General features: G+C 44.8%; 1 protein-coding gene across 1 annotated transcript in view; it reads left to right on the top strand.

Moving 5' to 3' along the window:
• Window positions 1-20,252, top strand: part of LOC140190498 (TOG array regulator of axonemal microtubules protein 2-like) — an 89,805-nt gene that overhangs the window by 47,766 nt on the left and 21,787 nt on the right. The window contains exons 7-11 of the mRNA XM_072247132.1: window positions 1,645-1,825; window positions 5,372-5,527; window positions 6,845-6,986; window positions 9,224-9,329; window positions 19,199-19,434. Coding sequence (XP_072103233.1) covers window positions 1,645-1,825; window positions 5,372-5,527; window positions 6,845-6,986; window positions 9,224-9,329; window positions 19,199-19,434 — 821 coding nt within the window. The remainder of the gene's footprint in view (window positions 1-1,644; window positions 1,826-5,371; window positions 5,528-6,844; window positions 6,987-9,223; window positions 9,330-19,198; window positions 19,435-20,252) is intronic.

Below are 20,252 nucleotides of genomic sequence, written 5' to 3'. Positions count from 1 at the left end.
TTTACTCTTTTCCATTGATGCTACCTGACCTGTTGAGTCCCTCCAGCATTTAGCTTGTGTTGCTTGGATTTCCAGCACCTGCGGATTTTCTCGTCTTTAGATATCGATACACTACCCAAGGAACTGATGGAGGCAAATAGCTGAGAACCTCACAAAATGAAATTAGCTGATTCATGAGGAAAGCAGAACAGAAACCTATGGTCACAAGCTGAGGTGGGCTAGGGCACGGTATATAGTGTGGGATGGGATCATGGTGAGTAAACGTAACTGCACAGGCACATGGCCTTTGACAAAATAAACTGCTGAAGGAACTCTGCATGGTGGACAGCTTCTGTGGAGGGCCATTTCGAATCAAGACTTTGCGTCAGGCCATTGATGCAGGGTTTCGACCTATAATATGACAGCATCTCTCCGTAGATGCTGCCTAACCCCTTGACTCCCTCCAGCAATTTGTTATTTCTCCAGCTTCCAGCATCTGCAGTCTCCTGAGTTGCCTTTGTATTCTATGTCATCTTAATGAGAGGCTTCATTTGATAATGAAGCTCATAAGTAAAAGCAAAACTGGTTTACCTACTGAGTCTCCTCTGTTAAACTGGGGTTCTTAAACTGTAGTTGGTTGTTAGATTTGCTGCCAGATTATTCCATAATACAGTAGTTCTCACTCCTGAATGAAGATATTGCGCGCAATTATGAGGCCTCCACTGGTCAGGGTTGACATGGATGCTGCGTCCTATCTGTCTAGATATGCAAGCCTGGGCAGTACGATACGGAGAGCGAGCTGTTCCCCTGTAGCAAGCTCCCCCTCTTCACGCATCTGATGAACCCAAACGAACGGCAGAGACCGATACAGTTTGGCACCTGCAGCGTTGCAGAAGTTGCCAGTCAGCAACGAACTCAACACAGGACTGGCTTAGAGACTTCAGCCCTGGCTTTTGCCTTGGCATTTACTCCTGAAGCCTTCCCCATGTGTGGGTATAGCCACAAGGCAGCGAAGGTTCAAGATCAGGGTTTTCCTCCCTCTAGATGAGTTGCCAACCTCGCTGATGAGCCGCATCTGCCTAAAGTGATTGGTTTTAAGGCAGCAGTAACCCTCCTTTGCCCCTTCTCCTGTCAGTAGAAATGGTTCTGCCGGGCTTAGTAGCTAAGCCACACATGAGTTCCAGGAGCTGGACTTGGTTGTCAGACACTATTTGAGATACACACCACTGGGAACATTTAATAGGTAGTGGGAGCTTATCCCCATTACCACCTCCCACTATAGCAACCTTAAGGAGCCCTTGCTCCTAGTACTGCTGTGTTTTTACCTTGGATTCTGTGGTGGCCTAAAATGTGACTAGACATTGGTTGTTCCTTCATTAAGCCAGTGCCACGGAGAGCTCATTTTGTACCTTTGTTTGATATATGGTGAAACCGTTGTGGCAGAGATTCTCACAGCATTTAAGAAGTGCCTAGATGAGCACTCGAATCACTTGGACATAGAAAGCTATAGACCAAGTGCTGGTTAATTGGTTCATGTAGATGGGCACTTGATGGTGAGTACAGGCATGGTGGGACAAGGTCCTATGAATGTGCAGTGTGACTCTGTGACTCTGCTCTTGCTACCTGAGATTCTGGATTAATTTGCTTTGACTTTGAGCCCTGCAGCCAGCTGACTTTCCGCAGCCCTGCCACGTGGCGATCTCGAAGTCAGCACAGGAGAAGATGCGGCAGAAACGGAGGGAAAAGGTGGAGCATCAGCAGCTGCAGAAAGAGAGGGAGCTGACGCAACAGCTGCGGGACCGACTGCTGGACATTGACCCCAACAGTGCCAGTGCCTCACTCCCGGGTAACCTGCCGAAATTCAGGGGCAGAACGAGGGAGGGGCAAAAATCTGAAGTGAGGGAATGAGGGAGGGAGGTAGGGAGAGAATGTGGGGAAAGAGAATGAAGGATGGATTGAGAAACTGAGGGATAAAAGGTTAAGGGAGAGGATTGGGAAGTTTGAGGGGAAAGAGATTCAGGGAGACAGAGAGAGAGAGAGGGATATTGAAGGAAAGAGATGAAGATAGGGACACAAAACCTCCATACTTACTTAAGTCCATCACCCCTACTGGGGAATAAGCTGTTGTCAGTAGCTTGCCAGAATCCTCTGTTCTGGACCAGGCTTTCAACTGTCATGAGGTACAGCCCATCTTCAAAGATCTGTCTTTTCCCAGGGATGAGGTCTTTGGAACTTCCTTTTCACAGCAGGGCCTGGAGTTTGGTGGAGTTTGGTAGAGTTAGGGACAGTAAATTTAAGGGGAAAATTTGGAGACGTGGAAGGGGGGGGTGCTGCAGGTTTTGAGGGTGAGTTTGTGGCGGCAAGTGAGATTTCGTGGAAGGAGAGCCTTACACTTATGCATGTTGCATGCAGTTTTGGTCAACCCATTACAGGAAGAAAGTGGAGGCTTTAGAAAGTGTGCAGAATACGTTTACAGTAATACTTTCTAAGTGATGGTATAGACTATGCGGAGAGCTTGTTTCCTTGAGAACATTTCTACCTTAGGATAAAAGGTTTTGACTGTCAGAATGTTTATTTCAGGGTAGAAAGGGCAAATACTAGAGGACATGTATTTAAGGCGAGAGTGAAAAATGCTCAAAGGAGATGTGGAGGGCAAGTTATTTACACAGTGCCTGGAATGAGCTGCCAGGGGGTAGTGGTGAAAGCAGATATGATAGTGGTGTTTCAGAGGCTGTTAGGTAGGGAATGGAGGCGATATGAATCACGCACAGGCAGAAGGGATATAGCTTAAGTTGGCATTGTATTTCTGTTCCTTTGCTCTTCAATGCTCCGTACAATGCTCATCCAAGGCATCTTATTTCTTCCAACTCTGAAATTGCCTTTAACGTTGCAAACTTCTTGAGAGGAGAGTGGAGAAAGCTGGACCTGAAAAATAAAATCGGTTGCTCTCTCCACACATTCTGCCTCACCTGCCGAGTGTTTGCAGCATGCTCATTCTTTATTTCAGACTTCCAACACTTGCATCGCGTTTTTCTCATTTTCCTCTTCATCAGTTTAGGCAGATTTACGTTTAATGAAGTAATGAGAGAAGATGAATTTTGAAGGTAAACTTGGCAACAATATTAAAGAGGACACCAGAAGTGTTTTCATATATATAAGGAGTAAAAGAGAGGCGAGAGTAGATACCAGACCAGTGGAAAGTGGAGGACAAAGAAATGGCAGACCAATGTAACAAGAATTTTGAGTCAGTCTTCACTGTGGATGACACTAGCGGTATGCCAGAAATTTGAATGTCAGTGGGCAGAAATGAGTGTAGTTGCTATTACTAAGGAGAAAGTGCTTGGGAAGCTGAAAGGTCTGAAGGAAGATATGTCACCTGGGCCAAGTGGACTACACCTCAGGGTTCTGAAAGAGATAGCTGAAGCGATTGTGAAAGTAATTGTAATGATCTTTCAAGAATCACTATATTCTGGAATGGTTCCAGAAGACAGAAAAATTGCAAATATTACTCCACTCTTTAAGAAGGGAGGGAGGCAGAAGGAAGGAAATTATAGGCCAGTTAGCCTGACTTCAGTGGGTAGGAAGATGTTGGAGTCTATTATTAAGGATGAGGTTTGGGGTACTTGGAGACGCATGATAAAGAAAGCCAAAGTGGTTTCCTTAAGGGGGGAGTCTCGCCAGACAAATTTGTTGGGATTCTTTGAGGAAGTAACAGGCAGGGCAGACAAAGGAGAGTCAGTAAGTTCTGTTTGCTTGGATTTTCAGAAGGCCTTTGATAAGGTGCCTCACATGTTTAACACAATAAGAACTCATGGTATTACAGGAAAGATACTAGCATGGGAAGAAGATTGGCTGACTGGCAGGAGGAAAAGAACCAGAATAAAGGGGGCCTATTCTGATTGGCTGCCAGAGACTAGTGGTGTTCGGCAGGGGCAGTACTGGGACCGCTTCCTTTCACATCATATGTCAATGATTTGGATGATGGAATTGTTAGCTTTGTGGAAAAGTTTGCAGATGATTCAAAGTTAAGTGGAGGGGCAAATAGAGTTGAGGAAGCAGGGAGTCTGCAGAAGGACTCGGACAGATTGGGGGAATGGGCAAAGAAGTGGCAGATGGACTATAGTGTAGGGAAGTGTATTGTCATGCGCTTTGGTAGGAGGAATAAAGGCATTGCTTATTTTCTAAATGGGGAGAAAATTCAAAAATCAGAGATGCAAAAAGATTTGGAGGACCTTTTGCAGGATTCCCCAAGGATTGACTTGCAGGTTGAGTCAATGGTAAGGAGTGCAAACACAGTGTTAGCATTAATTTTGAGAGGACTAGAATATATGAGCAAGGATGAGATGATGAGGTCTATGTATTTTGGGATGTCAAAGTAAAAGTCAAGATTATTTTGTGTACAGGTGCAAAGAAAAACTTACATCAGCATCACAGGCACATTGCATCAAAGCAACATTTATAAGAACAACATAAATTAAAAGACAAATTGTACACAATTTGTACAAGAAAGAACACAATTAGAGTAAAATAAAAGTCCATTGTATTGGAAAGTAGCTGCACTGAGGTAGTGGTTAGGGTTGTGCAGGTTGGTTCAAGAACCGAATGACTGAAGGGAAGTAACTGTTCTTGAACCTGGTGGAATGAGACTTTAGGCTTCTGTACCTCCTGCCCAATGGTAGTTGTGAGAAGATGGCATGGAGTGGATGGTGGGGTTCTTCGATGGTAGATGTTGCCTTTTTGAAGCAGCATTTCACGTAGATATTACCGATGGTGGGAGGGATATTGTCTTGTGTTGAATCGGTTATTTTCTGCAGCTTCTTACATTCCTGTGCAATTTGAATTGCAATGTTTTATTGCATTGAATGCTCTGGTGCAGGGGTTATCAACCTGGGGTCTGCGGACCCCTTGCTTAATGGTATTGGTCCATGGCATAAAAAAGGTTGGGAACCCCTGCTCTGTGGCTATGCATGTTGTTCTGAGGGTCGGTTTGAAAACACATTCTTCAAGCAGAGGCTGGTGCATATTTGGAGTGAGCTGCCAGAAATAGTGTTTGAGGCAGGCACATTAGCAATGTTTAAAAACCATCTATATAAGTATATGCTACAAACACAAAATGCTGGAGGAACTCAGCAGGCCGAGCAGCATCTATGGAAAGGAGCACAGTCAACGTTTCGGGCCGAGACCCTTCAGCAGGACATATATAAGCATATAGACAAGTATATGTTCAGGAGAGGTTTTAATGGGCTATGGGCTAAACATGAGCAGATGGGATGAGTTCACTGGAGCACACAGTCATTGTGGACAAGTTGAGCTGAAGGATCTGTTTCCATGCTCTATATGACTATGAGTCTATGCTAAAATGACGGCCAGTGTCCTTCTGTTTTGTGTGCAGTTCAGGAGTTACTGAACACCAGGGAGTTCAACAAGATCAACCTCAGTTCCCGGAGCCACAGTCACGGAACTTCACTCCGCAGACGGATCAACCGTCCCTCGCTGCCAAGTATTCCAAATATGTCCCAGATGTATAACGTGCCTCGGCATTCCTCTGGTAAGGAAAGAGTGGAAAGTGACGGGTGATGTCCAGCCTCAGCTTGAGTCTTTCTTTTCATTGTTTTTTTAGTTGATCTGGGAGGTGGGGAAGTTGAGGGAAAGGATTGTTGGGGATTTAATGGGAAAAAGAAGCAAGTTTTGCTGGATTAATGAAAGATGTGACACTGCCTTTCACTCCTACCTAGTCTGTTAAGTCAGTGGAAGGTCTATTACCTTTACTTCAACCAGATTCTGCCCATCTTTGCCTCATTTATTATACCTGGCTATACATTCCTGGCTAAACATACATCTTTTACTCTTCAATAACATATAAAGCACGAAGAGGAATGTACGTATCAGTTTTATATCTTCCTTTAGGAAGTCCCAGACAATAATGCACCTTTGCAAAGTGTACTCATGTGAAGATGCATAGATCAGACAGGATCAGGAGTAGACCACTTGGTCTCTCAATTCTGCTCTGCCATATAATCGAATATTGGTTCATCTGACTGTAGACTTAACCCTGTATTCCCATCTGCCTGCAATTACCTCAGCCACAGTTCCAAAGACTTGTGACCATCGGAGAGAAAAGAAAGTTTCATCTCATCTTCCTGTTCTAGATTCTCCCGTCAGGGTTATGGCCATCAGGGGGGTGGTGTGTGAAGTGAAGGAGGAATATCTTTTCCTCATCCACTCTGTCAATGTCCTCAAAATTTTATATTTTTATATCAGTCAAGTTCTCTCTCACTCTTCTAAACTTCAGCATTTATGATCCTAGCCTGTGCAATCTTACCTTCTAAGACAACCCATCCATTCTAGGGATTAGTTTAGTAATTTTCTCCACACTGCTTGCAATGCATTAAAAGCCTTCCATAAACCATGGTAAAATGTTGCTTCAACAATGTACTATGTGATTAAGGTATAACTTTTCTACTTTTATACTTGGTTCCTGCTCAGAATCTTCTATGTCAATGAAGTGCCTCCCATTCTTCCAAACTTTACTGAAAGCGAGTCAGTCTTGATCTCTCCTCGGGGACAACAATCTCCTCTCGTTGCACTGCCTCACAAGTATATACTTGTTGGGGTCTTATTACAAGTGCATTGTTGTCTAACTGATGGGGACTGATAGCCATAACTTGTATCCAGTATCACACAAATATTAAGGTGAACTAATTGATATTGGTATTAGAATTGGTTTATTGTTGTCACAGGTTCCAATATACAGTGAATAGGCTGGTTCTTTTTTTAAAAAAAAAATCTGTTAGTTCCTTTAGAAAATGTAATGTATTTGAATTTGTAAGATGTCACTCTCCCTAACCTGTCTGCTGTTCCCCAGCTCACTCGTTACCTGACATTCCCCTGGATTCCCCAGAAGGGGAGAAGGAATCAGATGAGGAGAAGCCGTTGGAGATGAGCTTGTTCTCCCGTCAGGAGCAAGGACTGACTGAGGCACTGAAGCTCCTATCTAACAGCGACTGGTCAGAAACTTGATTGGATTTAAACATACCGGTAGCTTTGTGGCAGTAGCTCTGGGTGAGGGGGCTGTCGGGAAGGGCAAGGACAGAGGCATTGGAAAATCCTCAGTATACCTTGAGGATATGGGGCAGCATATGAGTTGGGAGCCTGTTCACCAGTTCCTTGACATTTCCACATTTTCCATTTGAAAGTGATAAAAGACGCCTGCCCAAATAGGGTCGGCATATGCAAATGAAATGTAAATGATGGGGTTACATAAGGAACAGGACTCCTTGAACCTGCTCTGCCATTCAGTGGCATTATAGCTGCTCTGACCTTGGCCTCTGCTCCACTATCCTGCCCGTTTTCCATAATTAAACACTCCAAAAACCTAGATCCAAGATTTGGACGCTGCAGTCTGGCTCAACACCCAACGTGCTGGAGGAGCTCAGGAGGTCGAGCAGCATCTGTAGAGGGAACTGGGCAGTTGATATCTTGGGCCAAGACCTTCATCCAGACCTGGAAATCTATCCTTTCCCATCTTGGATACATCCAATGGTTTCACCTACGCACATCCCAGAGAATTCCAAAGAAACTCCTCACACAACTCTCTTAAACATATGACTTCTCCTTCTGAGATTCGGGTTCTGGATTCCTCCCTATGAGGTGAGGCAACCTCACAGCAGCTACTCCGTCAATCTTCAAGATGTCTGCCGTTTGGTCCGCCATCTGCCAATCATTCCTCCTCACCTGGATCCTCTTATCACGAGCCAGCTCTTGCCCCACCCCTTCCCCTCACCTCTTTATGCTGACTGTCTTCCATCTGTTCTTTCAGTCTAGATGACGGATCTTGACCCACCCATTCCCCTCATCTCTTTATACTGACTGTCTTCCATCTACTCTTTCAGTCTAGATGATGGATCTTGACCCAAAATGTCAAATAACCATTTCCCTCTATAGAGACTGCCTGACCTGCTGAGTTCCTCCAGCAGTTTGCTTTTTGCCTCAATGACTAGGGTGCTCAAAAATTACTGACCTCAGATGCTTGGAATGAATAAATAAAATGCCTGTTCCTCATCGCTACTTCAGAAGCATTGCTCAGGATGGGTTTTCATTTCAATCCCTATGACTTCTTTTTGTATAGTCAGTCAGAGGAAGATCAACTGTGCCAATAGCAGTAACATTTAGAACAAAGTATTAACGTCAGTGTTGTAGTAGTGGTTTTCCACATCTCAGGAGACTAAAAAGGCCTTGTATGGACCTACCCACCATCTATTCTGACAGAGGTGACTAACGTAGACCCAGATCTCATAAAGATCCCAGATCTTTTCATCGGCCTGATCCCTGAAAATTGGCCAGGCCTTTTGGACAGACAGAAAATGCAGACTACAGTGGTGCGAGACTTTACAGTAGCAAGTGAGTTTGTGTGACGGAGTGCCTGGCTATAAGTGTGCCAAGCACACAAAATGCTGTGATATGATTTCCTATAGCCTGCTGTGTGGACATAGGTTTGCCAATCCCAATCAATCACACAATGTTAAAACGTTCAGCTGCAGCTCCTTAAGGCTGTCATAGTCGGGGGGAGGTAGTCGGGACAGCTCCCACTACCTATTAAAATGATCCCAGTGATGTCCTTCTCAAATAGCTCCTGGCAACCAAATCCATCTCCAGACCATCATATACGGCTTAGCTACTAAACCCAGTGGAACCGTTTCTACTGACAGGAGAAGGTGTAAAGGCAGGTTACTGGCACCTTAACACCAGCTGCTTCGGGTAGATGGGCCTCATCAGCCGTGGTTGGAAGCTCATCTAGGAGAAGGAAATCTCTGATCTCAAACCTTCTCCACCTTATGGCTATATCCCCTCATGGGGAAAGCTTCTGGAATAAACTTCAAGGAAAATTCCAGAGCTGGAGTCTCTAAGGCAGCTCTACGTTGAATTCATTGCTGACTGGCAACTCCTGCAATGCTGCTGGTGGCAAACGCTGTCGTTCCTTTAGATTCATGAGCTGCACGGAGAGATGGAGCTTGCTGCTCTTCAATGGGCAGCAGCTTGCTCTCCATATCATACTGCCCTAGCTTGCGTATCACACGGACAGCTAGGACACAATATCCATGGTCAAACCTGACCAATGAAGACCCTCATTGTTCCCTTGCAATTACAACTTCTGACCTCAGGTCTTAAATTAGTTGAGATTTGGACCTGTTCCAAGTGACAACGTAAGTCTGGAAGACTGCTCAGTGATCTGATTTCCTTATAGGGAGATGAAGAGGCAAGGGTTGTCTAGTGTTTGTCGCCTGGCCCAATTCCATCAGGAGATTCTCCTAACAAGGCTTCATGCTGTCTGCTTGGCAGTGATGAAGGAGGTGAGTAATTTACTAAAAGACCAGTTCTAACAGTTCATAGTATGTAGCTTTTCCTGGTAAGGATGGCATCTGTTGACAAACCTGAACTGCTCCCAGAGGTGAAAAACTTGCTAAGCCTTTCCCAGGAGTGGATAAGCACACTTAGCAATACCAACATGGTGGATAACCTTCCCTGCTAAAGAACATTAGTGCAGTATTTTCCTCTTGACAACCTGGCTGTTGCTTTCAGTAGTCTTTCATTGTGTAAATGCCCTGGATTTCCCAGCTGTTGTGGTGGGATCTGAACATGTATCTGCATCAACGTTCTAATCTTCTGGATATCAGTCCAAGTAGCTTAATCACAAAGCTACTGCATTTACAGACTGGGTCTCAAGTTTCTGAGCGAAAAGGAAAAAATTATTTTTTGATCTATCACTCTTTCAGAGTGACGGGTAGCAGATCTGAGAGCGCTTGAGAAAAGACATGTTAATGCTTTAGTCTGGCCCCTGTCACAGTCCTATTCATGTCTTTCTAATCACACTCATGCATGAATAATCCCACAACTCAGTGCAAGTTTCAATGGCAAGAATCTCCTATTCCTCATGAGCAGTCATCATGCCATTCTATTAAAAGGCCATTCAACCCATCAGTTCAGCAGTTCCTAATAGTCCTATTTATCCTTTCTGTATTTCCTTGTACTCTCCAGAACTTATTCTCTCTCACAAGCTCATCCAACTTATTAGGTGCCATGTTCCGCTTTCCTTTCCTATCACATTCCTTCACCTGCAGCCCTTTGTTGCCTTCACCTATCACTCCCAGCCTCTGTCGCTATCTTCACCCTTGCCTCCTCCATCTGCCAACCACCTGTCCTCACATGGATCCACCTATTTCTTGGCAGCTCTTGACGCACCCTCTTCCCCGCACTTGTCTATATTGTCCTCTATTCATGCATTCCTTCATTCCAGATTAAGGTTCTTGATTGTCCGTTTCCCTCCTCCAATGCTACCTGACTCATTGAGATTTTTGCTCCAGATTCCAGCAACTGCAGGCTCTTGAGCTCCCATCTTCTGATTGTTTCACCACATAGCTATGCTGAGAGATAACATTCAATGTCCAATTAGCCTGACAGGACTTCTTTGAGATGCAGGAGAATTCTGGAGCACTGAGTGGAAAGCCATGCGGTTACAGGAAGTACATGCAAACTCCGTCCAGACAGCACCTGAGATCAGGATCAGGCCCAGGTCTCTGGACTCCTGAGGCAGCAGCACCAACCATTCCGTCACCCAGCCAGTCCAATCTGATCCCTTTTTTTTAAAAATCAAATTCCTTTGTGACATTCTGCCAGATCTATCCAGGAGCATACAGATCTGAGATCTGGGCTACCTAATGTGGTCACCTACTGTACTGTGCAAAAGACTCTGGCACATATATATAGCTAGGTACCCTAAGACTTTTGTACAGGATTGTAGTAATTGTATGTATTGCACTGTACTGCTGCCACAAAAAATAATTCATGACGTATGTGAGTGATGAGATACCTGATTCGGATTTGGGTCTCTATTGTGGACTGAGAGTGGGAAAGGGGTCAGGGAGAGGGGAATCATGATTGGGAAAAGGGGAAGGGAGAGAGGAGGGAACGAGAAGCACCCTGGCACTACTTCTCTGCCACCTGTCCCACACCCTCCCCATAGTGATCCATCCTTGCCATTCCCAACATCCTTTGCTCCCGCCAGATTTACAAACTAGCTCTCCACTGCACAGTGACAATATATGAACCCTAGCTGTGTATATGTACCCAAGACTTTTGCACAGTACGGTAGCCACTCAACCAGTGAAATTTGTAGCAAGCCACCAAAAGGGACATCAGTTGACTTTTCGAATCACTAACTCTAAGGATTGCCCATGCTGGAATCTGGAGCATGAAACAAACTACTGGAGGAATTCAGCAGGTAGAGCAGCATTTGTGGAGGCAAAGGGATGGTCAACTGTTTGGTTTGAGACCTCACATCAGGGCTGAGAGTGTAGAGAGGAGATAGCCAGTCATAAGGAGGTGGAAGGCAGGAGCTGGCAGGTGACAGGTAGAAACCAGGGGAGGAGATGGGTGACAGGCAGACAGAGCCAGACTGGGGAGTTGTGAAACAGCAGCTGCTGGGTGACAGGCAGAGATGACAGGGAGAGAGAAACCAGAGGCACGTGATATTGGTGGAGGGGGTGGTGTGTGGTGGTGGGGTGGCGGAATAGAGACAGATAATGGTGTTGGAAGGTGATGAGAGAGAAGACACAAGAGGCTTCAGATGCTGGAATCTGATAAGAAGGTGATGAATGGAGGGCAGGATGGTGGACAAATGGAACTAGCTGGAGAGGGAACAGGAGACCCAGAAGATCAAATGCGTGGGTGAAGGCAGATGGAATGAGGTGAAGGAGGAGGGGAAAGAATCCAGGAAGGGCGGGGGGCCATGTGAGGAGAAAAACTGAGAGAAAGGGGCGCAGGGCGTGTGGATTACCTGAAATTGTAAAATTCACTTATTGTATTCAACGGCTTGTGGATTTTGACAATCTGGTGAACATCATCATCACTATGTGCCATATTGCCATGGGCAATTATGGTCTTTCTATGATCATTTCTATGACCCAGGGTGAGATTTTTGATTGGAGAAAGGCTAACTCTAAGGAGATGCGAGAGGATTTAGAAGGAGTGGATTGGGACAATTTGTTTTATGGGAAGGATGTAATAGAGAAATGGAGGTCATTTAAAGGTGAAATTTTGAAAGTACAGAATCTTTATGTTCCTCTTAGGTTGAAAGGAAAGTTTAAAAGTTTGAGAGAGCCATGAGTTTTCAAGGGATATTGGAAACTTGGTTCGGAAAAAGAGAGACATCTACAGTAAATATAGGCAGCATGGAGTAAATGAGGTGCTCGAGGAATATAAAGAATGTAAAAAGAATCTTAAGAAAGAAATTAGAAAAGCTAAAAGAAGATACAAGGTTGCTTTGGCAAGTAAGGTGAAAATAAATCCAAAGGGTTTCTACAGTTGTATTAATAGCAAAAGGATAGTGAGAGATAAAATTGGTCCCTTAGAGAATCAGAGTGGACAGCTATGGGTGGAGCCAAAAGAGATGGGGAAGATTTTGAACAATTTCTTTTCTTCGGTATTCACTAAGGAGAAGGATATTGAATTGTGTAAGGTAAGGGAAACAAGTAGGGAAGTTATGGGAACTATGATTAAAGAAGCGGAAGTACTGGTACTTTTAAGAAATATAAAAGTGAATAAGTCTCCGGGTCCTGACAGGATATTCCCTAGGACCTTGAGGGAGGTTAGTGTGGAAATAGCAGGGTCTCTGACAGAAATATTTCAAATATCATTAGAAACGGGGATGGTGCTGGAGGATTGGCGTATTGCTCATGTCGTTCCATTGTTTAAAAAGGGTTCTAAGAATAAACCTAGCAATTATCGTCCTGTGAGTTTGACGTCAGTCGTGAGTAAATTGATGGAAAGTATTCTTAGAGATGGTATATATAATTATCTGGATAGACAGGGTCTGATTAGGAACAGTCAACATGGATTCGTATGTGGAAGGTCATGTCTGACAAATCTTATTGAATTTTTTGAAGAGGTTACTAGGAAAGTTGTCAAGGGTAAAGTGGTGGATGTTGTCTATATGAACTTCAGTAAGGCCTTTGACAAGGTCCCACATGGAAGGTTAGTTAGTAAGGTTCAATCGTTAGGTATTAATATTGAAGTAGTAAAATGGATTCAGCAGTGGCTGGATGGGAGACGCCAGACAGTGGTGGTGGATAACTGTTTGTCAGATTGGAGGCCAGTGACTAGTGGTGCGCCTCAGGGATTTGTACTGGGTCCAATGTTGTTTGTCATATACATTAATGATCTGGATGATGGGGTGGTAAATTGGATTAGTAAGTATGCAGATGATACTAAGATAGGTGGAGTTGTGGATAATGAAGTAGGTTTTCAAAGCTTGCAGAGAGATTTAGGCCAGTTAGAAGAGTGGGCTGAAAGATGGCAGATGGAGTTTAATGCTGATAAATGTGAGGTGCTACATTTTGGTAGGACTAATCAAAATAGGACATACATGGTAAGTGGTAGGGCATTGAAGAATGCAGTAGAACAGAGGGATCTAGGAATCATGGTGCATAGTTCCCTTAAGGTGAAATATTATGTGGATAGGGTGATGAAGAAAGCTTTTGGTATGCTGGCCTTTATAAATCAGAGCATTGAGTATAGGGCACGTGGCCAAGTGGTTAAGGCATTGGATTAGTGACCTGAAGGTCGTGAGTTCGAGCCCCAGCCAAGGGAACTTGTTGTGTCCTTGAACAAGGCACTTAATCACACATCGCTCTGCGACGACTCTGGTGCCAAGCTGTATGGGTCCTAATGCCCTTCTCTTGGACAACATTCGTGTTGTGGAGAGGGGAGACTTGCAGCATGGGCAACTGCTGGTCTTCCATACAACCTTGCCCAGGCCTGCACCCTGGAGAGTGAAGACTTTCCAGGCGCAGATCCATGGTCTCACAAGACTAAAGGATGCCTTTTTGAGTATAGGAGTTGGGATGTAATGTTGAAATTGTACAAGGCATTGGTAAGGCCAAATTTGGAGTATTGTGTACAGTTCTGGTCACCGAATTATAGGAAAGATATCAACAAAATAGAGACAGGACAGAGAAGATTTACTAGAATGTTACCTGGGTTTTGCCACTTAAGTTACAGAGGAAGGTTGAACAAGTTGGGTCTTTATTAGAACATAGAACATAGAATAGTACAGCACATTACAGGCCCTTCAGCTCACAATGTTGTGCCGACCCTCAAACCCTGCCTCCCATATAAGCCCCCACCTTAAATTCCTCCATATACCTGTCTAGTAGTCTTTTAAACTTCACGAGTGTATCTGCTTCCACCACTGACTCAGGCAGTGCATTCCACGCACCAACCACTCTCTGAGTAACAAACCTTCCTCTAATATCCCCCTTGAACTTCCCACCCCTTACCTTAAAGCCATGTCCTCTTGTATTGATCAGTGGTGCCCTGGAGAAGAGGCGCTGGCTATCCACTCTATCTATTCCTCTTATTATCTTGTACACCTCTATCATGTCTCCTCTCATCCTCCTTCTCTCCAAAGAGTAAAGCCCTAGCTCCCTTAATCTCTGATCATAATGCATACTTTCTAAATCAGGCAGCATCCTGGTAAATCTCCTCTGTACCCTTTCTAATGCTTCCACATCCTTCCTATAGTGAGGTGAACAGAACTGGACACAGTACTCCAATTGTGGCCTAACCAGAGTTTTATAGAGCTGCATCATTACATCGTGACTCTTAAACTCTATCCCTCGACTTATGAAAGCTAACACCCCATAAGCTTCTTAACTACCCTATCCACCTGTGAGGCAACTTTCAGGGATCTGTGGACATGTACCCTGAGATCCCTCTGCTCCTCCACACTACAGGTATCCTGTCATTTACCTTGTACTCTGCCTTGGAGTTTGTCCTTCCAAAGTGTACCACCTCACACTTCTCCGGGTTGAACTCCATCTGCCACTTCTCAGCCCACTCCTGCATCCTATCAATGTCTCTCCACAATCTTTGACAATCCTCTACACTATCTACAACACTACCAACCTTTGTGTCGTCTGCAAACTTGCCAACCCACCCTTCTACCCCCACATCCAGGTCGTTAATAAAAATGACGAAAAGTAGAGGTCCCAGAACAGATCCTTGTGGGACACCACTAGTCACAATCCTCCAATCTGAATGTACTCCCTCCACCACCACCCTCTGCCTTCTGCAGGCAAGCCAATTCTGAATCCACCTGGCCAAACTTCCCTGCATCCCATGCCTTCTAACTTTCTGAATAAGCCTACCGTGTGGAACCTTGTCAAATGCCTTACTAAAATCCATACAGATCACATCCACTGCACTACCCTCATCTATATGCCTGGTCACCTCCTCAAAGAACTCTATCAGGCTTGTTAGACACGATCTGCCCTTCACAAAGCCATGCTGACTGTCCCTGATCAGACCATGATTCTCTAAATGCCTATAGATCATATTTCTAAGAATCTTTTCCAACAGCTTTCCCACGACAGACGTAAGGCTCACTGGTCTATAATTACCCGGACTATCCCTACTACCTTTTTTGAACAAGGGGACAATATTCGCCTCCCTCCAATCCTCCGGTACCATTCCCGTGGACAACAAGGACATATAGATCCTAGCCAGAAGCTCAGCAATCTCTTCTCTCGCCTCGTGGAGCAGCCTGGGGAATATTCCGTCAGGCCCCGGGGACTTATCTGTCCTAATGTATTTTAACAACTCCAACACCTCCTCTCTCTTAATATCAACATGCTCCAGAACATCAACCTCACTCATAATGTCCTCACCATCATCAAGTTCCCTCTCATTGGTGAATACCGATCAGAAGTATTCATTGAGGACCTCACTCACTTCCACAGCCTCCAGGCACATCTCCCCACTTTTATCTCTAATCGGTCCTACCTTCACTCCTGTCATCCTTTTTTTTCTTCACAGAATTGAAGAATGCCTTGGGGTTTTCCTTTACCCTACTCGCCAAGGCCTTCTCATGCCCCCTTCTTGCTCTTCTCAGCCCCTTCTTAAGCTCCTTTCTTGCTTCCCTATATTCCTCAATAGACCCATCTGATCCTTGCTTCCTAAACCTCATGTATGCTGCCTTCTTCCACCTGATTAGATTTTCCACTTCACTTGTCACCCATGGTTCCTTCACCCTACCATTCTTTATCTTCCTCACCGGGACAAATTTATCCCTAACATCCCGCAAGAGATCTCTAAACATCGACCACATCTCCAGAGTACATTTCCCTGCAAAAACATCATCCCAATTCACACCCGCAAGTTCTAGCCTCATAGCCTCATAATTTGCCTTTCCCCAATTAAAAATTTTCCTGTTCTCTCTGACTCTATCCTTTTCCATGATAATGCTAAAGGCCAGGGAGCAGTGGTCACTGTCCCCCAGATGCTCACCCACTGAGAGATCTGTGACCTGACCCGGTTCATTACCTAGTACTAGATCTAGTATGGTATTCCCCCTGGTCGGCCTGTCCACATACTGTGACAGGAATCCGTCCTGGACACACTTAACAAACCCTGCCCCATCTAAACCCTTGGAACTAATCAGGTGCCAATCAATATTAGGGAAGTTAAAGTCACCCATGATAACAACCCTGTTATTTTTGCACCTTTCAAAAATCTGCCTCCCAATCTGCTCCTCTGAATCTCTGCTGCTACCAGGGGGCCAATAGAATACCCTCAATAGAGTAACTGCTCCCTTCCTGTTCCTGACTTCCACCCATATTGACTCAAAAGAGGATCCTGCTACATTACCCACCCTTTCTGTAGCTGTAATAGTATCCCTGACCAGTAATGCCACTCCTCTTCCCCTTTTTCTGCCCTCTCTATCCCTTTTAAAGCACTGAAATCCAGGAATATTGAGAATCCATTCCTGCCCCGGTACCAGCTAAGTCTCTGTAATGGCCACTACATCATAATTCCATGTATGTATCCAAGATCTCAGTTCATCACCTTTGTCCCTGATGCTTCTTGCATTGAGGTTCACACATTTCAGCCCTTCTACCTTACTGTCCTTACACCGTTTATTCTGCTTCTCTTTCCTCAAAGCCTCTCTGTATGTTAGATCTGGCTTTACTCCATGCACTTCTTTCACTGCTCTATCGCTCTGGGTCCCAACCCCCTCGCCAGTTAGTTTAAGCCCTCCCCAAACATACTAGCAAACCTACTTGCAAGGTTATTGCTCCCCCTCGAGTTCAGGTGCAACCCATCCTATCTGTACAGGTCCTACCTTCCCCAGAAGAGATCTTTGGAGCGTAGAAGGTTGAGGTGGTACTTGATGGAGGTATTTAAAATGATGAGGGGGATAGATAGAGTTGACATGGATAGGCTTTTTCCATTGACAGTAGGGGAGATTCAAACAAGAGGACATGAGTTGAGAGTTAAAGGACAAAAGTTTAGGGGTAACATGAGGGGGAACTTCTTTACTTGAGAGTGGTAGCTGTGTGGAACGAGCTTCCAGCAGAAGTGGTTGAGGCAGGTTCGATGTTGTCATTTAAGGTTAAATTGGATAGATATAGGGACAGGAAAGGAATGGAGGGTTATGGGCTGAGTGCTGGTCAGTGGGACTAGGTAAGAGTAAGAGTTCGGCACGGACTAGAAGGGCTGAGATGGCCTGTTTCTGTGCTGTAATTGTTATATGGTTATATTTCTCATTGCCTTCTTCTGGGCAGTGTCCTTACAAGGTAGGTTCCCCCAGCTGTTATCAATACTTTTCAGAGATTGTCTGCCTGGCATCAGTGGTCGCATAACCAGGACTTATGTATATGCACCAGCTGCACATACAAACATCCGCTACCTGCGATCGCAACAACAAAAGCCTGCATTTACTTGACGGCAGAAACATAGTGAGATATCTCCAAGGATAATAACTGGAATTTGACATCAAGTTAACAGGTAGTGAATTAGGGTATGGGGGTTAGTTTCTGAGAGTCATTTTAAAGGAAGGAAAGAGAGGTAGAGGGTAGCTGATTTCCAAGGCTCTGGCTCTGGAGAACATGCCAAAGATTTTGAAAGATCTACAGTTATTAAATATTAACTTTGCCATAGTGGAAGTAGAGATATCTCTAAGGGATGAGATCAAGGAGGCATGTGAAGCCAAGGATGAGAATTTTTAAAGTGAGTCTTGGGCTGACCAGGAAGTGTTGAGGGATGGAAAAGCTTGAGTTCGAATGTAGTTACATTGAATTACACACAACGTAAAACAGAACATACCAAACTATATAGAACAGTACAGCACAGGAACAGGCCCTTTGGCCCATATGTCCGTGCTGACCATGATTCTAATTTAAACTAATGCCATTGAATAATCCTATTCAGTTTGCACGACCCATCTGCCAATTTTCAAACAAGGTTAAATCTAGACTTCTGCTCTGGTATTCCGAATGTCTGTCAGCAGTTCAATATACAACCAAGAGGCCTTTCAGCATTCATTAGTAACAGGCCAGTTACAAATGGGGTTGGAAATCATAGCTGTGGCTACCGGCCCCAGAGAATGTAAGATCTCCGTGAAGCTTAAATATTATGATAATAATTTAGAAAATTGACAAGTATAAGCTATTCTCAGCCCACACACTGGTAGCTGCTCAGGATACCTCAGAAGCAGCTTTGTCCATCTTACGGAGACTTCCAAGACTCAAAGATTGGGAGCCTCAGAGCTACACAATCTTAGAATATAGATCATTACAACACAGGTACAGGCCTTCCAGCCCACCATGTCTGTGCTGACCAATTTAAATTATTCCCATCTGTCTGTGCATGGTCCACGCCCCTCCAGTTTCTACCCTTTTCATGTGCCTGTCTTGATGTCTCTTAAATATTGCTTTCGAATTGGTGTGAGTTAAGGTGCAGGGAGCAGGGTTTACAGAGAGGAGAGTGAGTCTGTAACTGGTTGGCATTGACCAATTGGACCGAAAGGCCAGCCCCTGTGCTGTGTGCCTCCTTGACTCTAAAGGTTGTTGGAGTAGTCAAGCGTGCAGGTAGCAGAAACCAGGATGATGGTTTCAGCAGGAATTAAGTTCACTGGCTCATGAGATCAATAACACAAAAGGTTCTGCAGACACTGGAAATCTTGAGCAAAATGCAAAATGACAGCATCTGTGGAGGGAAATAAACAATTAATGTTTCAGGCCGAGACCCTTCTTGTAGTCCGTATGAAGGATCTTGCTCCAAAACGTCACTCCACAGAAGCTGCCTAACTTGCTGAGTTCCTCCAGTATTTTGTGTGTTTTCCTATGAGATCGATGACACTTAAGGTGATTTTTGTTTCTCTCAGGTTAATAATCTGCGATCCAAGGTTTCCCGCTCAGCATTGCTGACTCTTGGGGAGCTCTTCTCCCAGTTAAAGAGAAACATGGACCAGGAAGTGGAAGAGGTGGCCAGAATCCTGCTCCACAAAACCGGCGACTCCAACCAGTTCATCCGCGAAGAGGCCGTCAAGGCACTGGGCACCATGATGCACAGTGTGAGCCCATCCCGGGCACTGACTGCCCTCATCGCAGGCGGATTAAAGTAAGGAAGTATGTGAGCTGGGCTGGGTAAGGTGTTACCAGCTGCAGAGAGTGTCTCAGATACATGAACTGGTCTCATCATCAATGGTCAGTGTGATTTAATAAATGCTTTGCCCCTCACATTGGCTACCCATGTCCGCACTCATTTGTCAAGTGGAGTCAAGCATATTGTCATGTGCATAAGGACACAGGGATACAGTACTGTGCAAAAATCTTAGCCACATATATATAGCTAGGGTGCCTAAGACTTTTGCACAATACTCTACTTGTCAACGTGGAGTGGACAGCAAGTTCGTAAACCTGGCGGGGGCAAAGGATGTTGGGAATGGTGAGGCTGGAGCGCTGCGTGAGGGGTGTGGGACAGGTGGCAGAGGAGGAGTGCCAGGGACGAGGGTTGGCGCGGGTGCAGACACACCCATCCCTGAGACTCCAGGCAAGGTCATCTGATTCCAAACAATTGGTTTATTGATCAGTACAGAATGTCTCTCTAGTGCTTCCCGCTCCCTCCTCTCACCCTTCTCCTTTTCCCAGCCATGATTCCCCTCTCCCTGCCCTCTTCTCATTCTCAGTCCACAATAGAGACCCATATCAGAGTCAGGTTTATCATCACTCACATGAAATTTGTTTTTTTTGCAACAGCAGCAGTATGGTGCAATACATAAAATTACTACACGAATTTGCAAAAGTGATAAGCAGCCTAGTTATATACTGTATGTGTGCCTAAGTGTTTTGCACAGTACTGTAGATACAATGAAAAACTTGTCTGCTGCATTATCACAGGCTTATAAGTGCAGAGAACACAATGTAAATTATACAAGA

The sequence above is a fragment of the Mobula birostris genome, chromosome 2 (assembly GCF_030028105.1).
Source record: "Mobula birostris isolate sMobBir1 chromosome 2, sMobBir1.hap1, whole genome shotgun sequence".
In the NCBI taxonomy this organism is placed as follows: domain Eukaryota; kingdom Metazoa; phylum Chordata; class Chondrichthyes; order Myliobatiformes; family Myliobatidae; genus Mobula; species Mobula birostris.
This window is presented reverse-complemented; position numbering and strand designations above follow the sequence as displayed.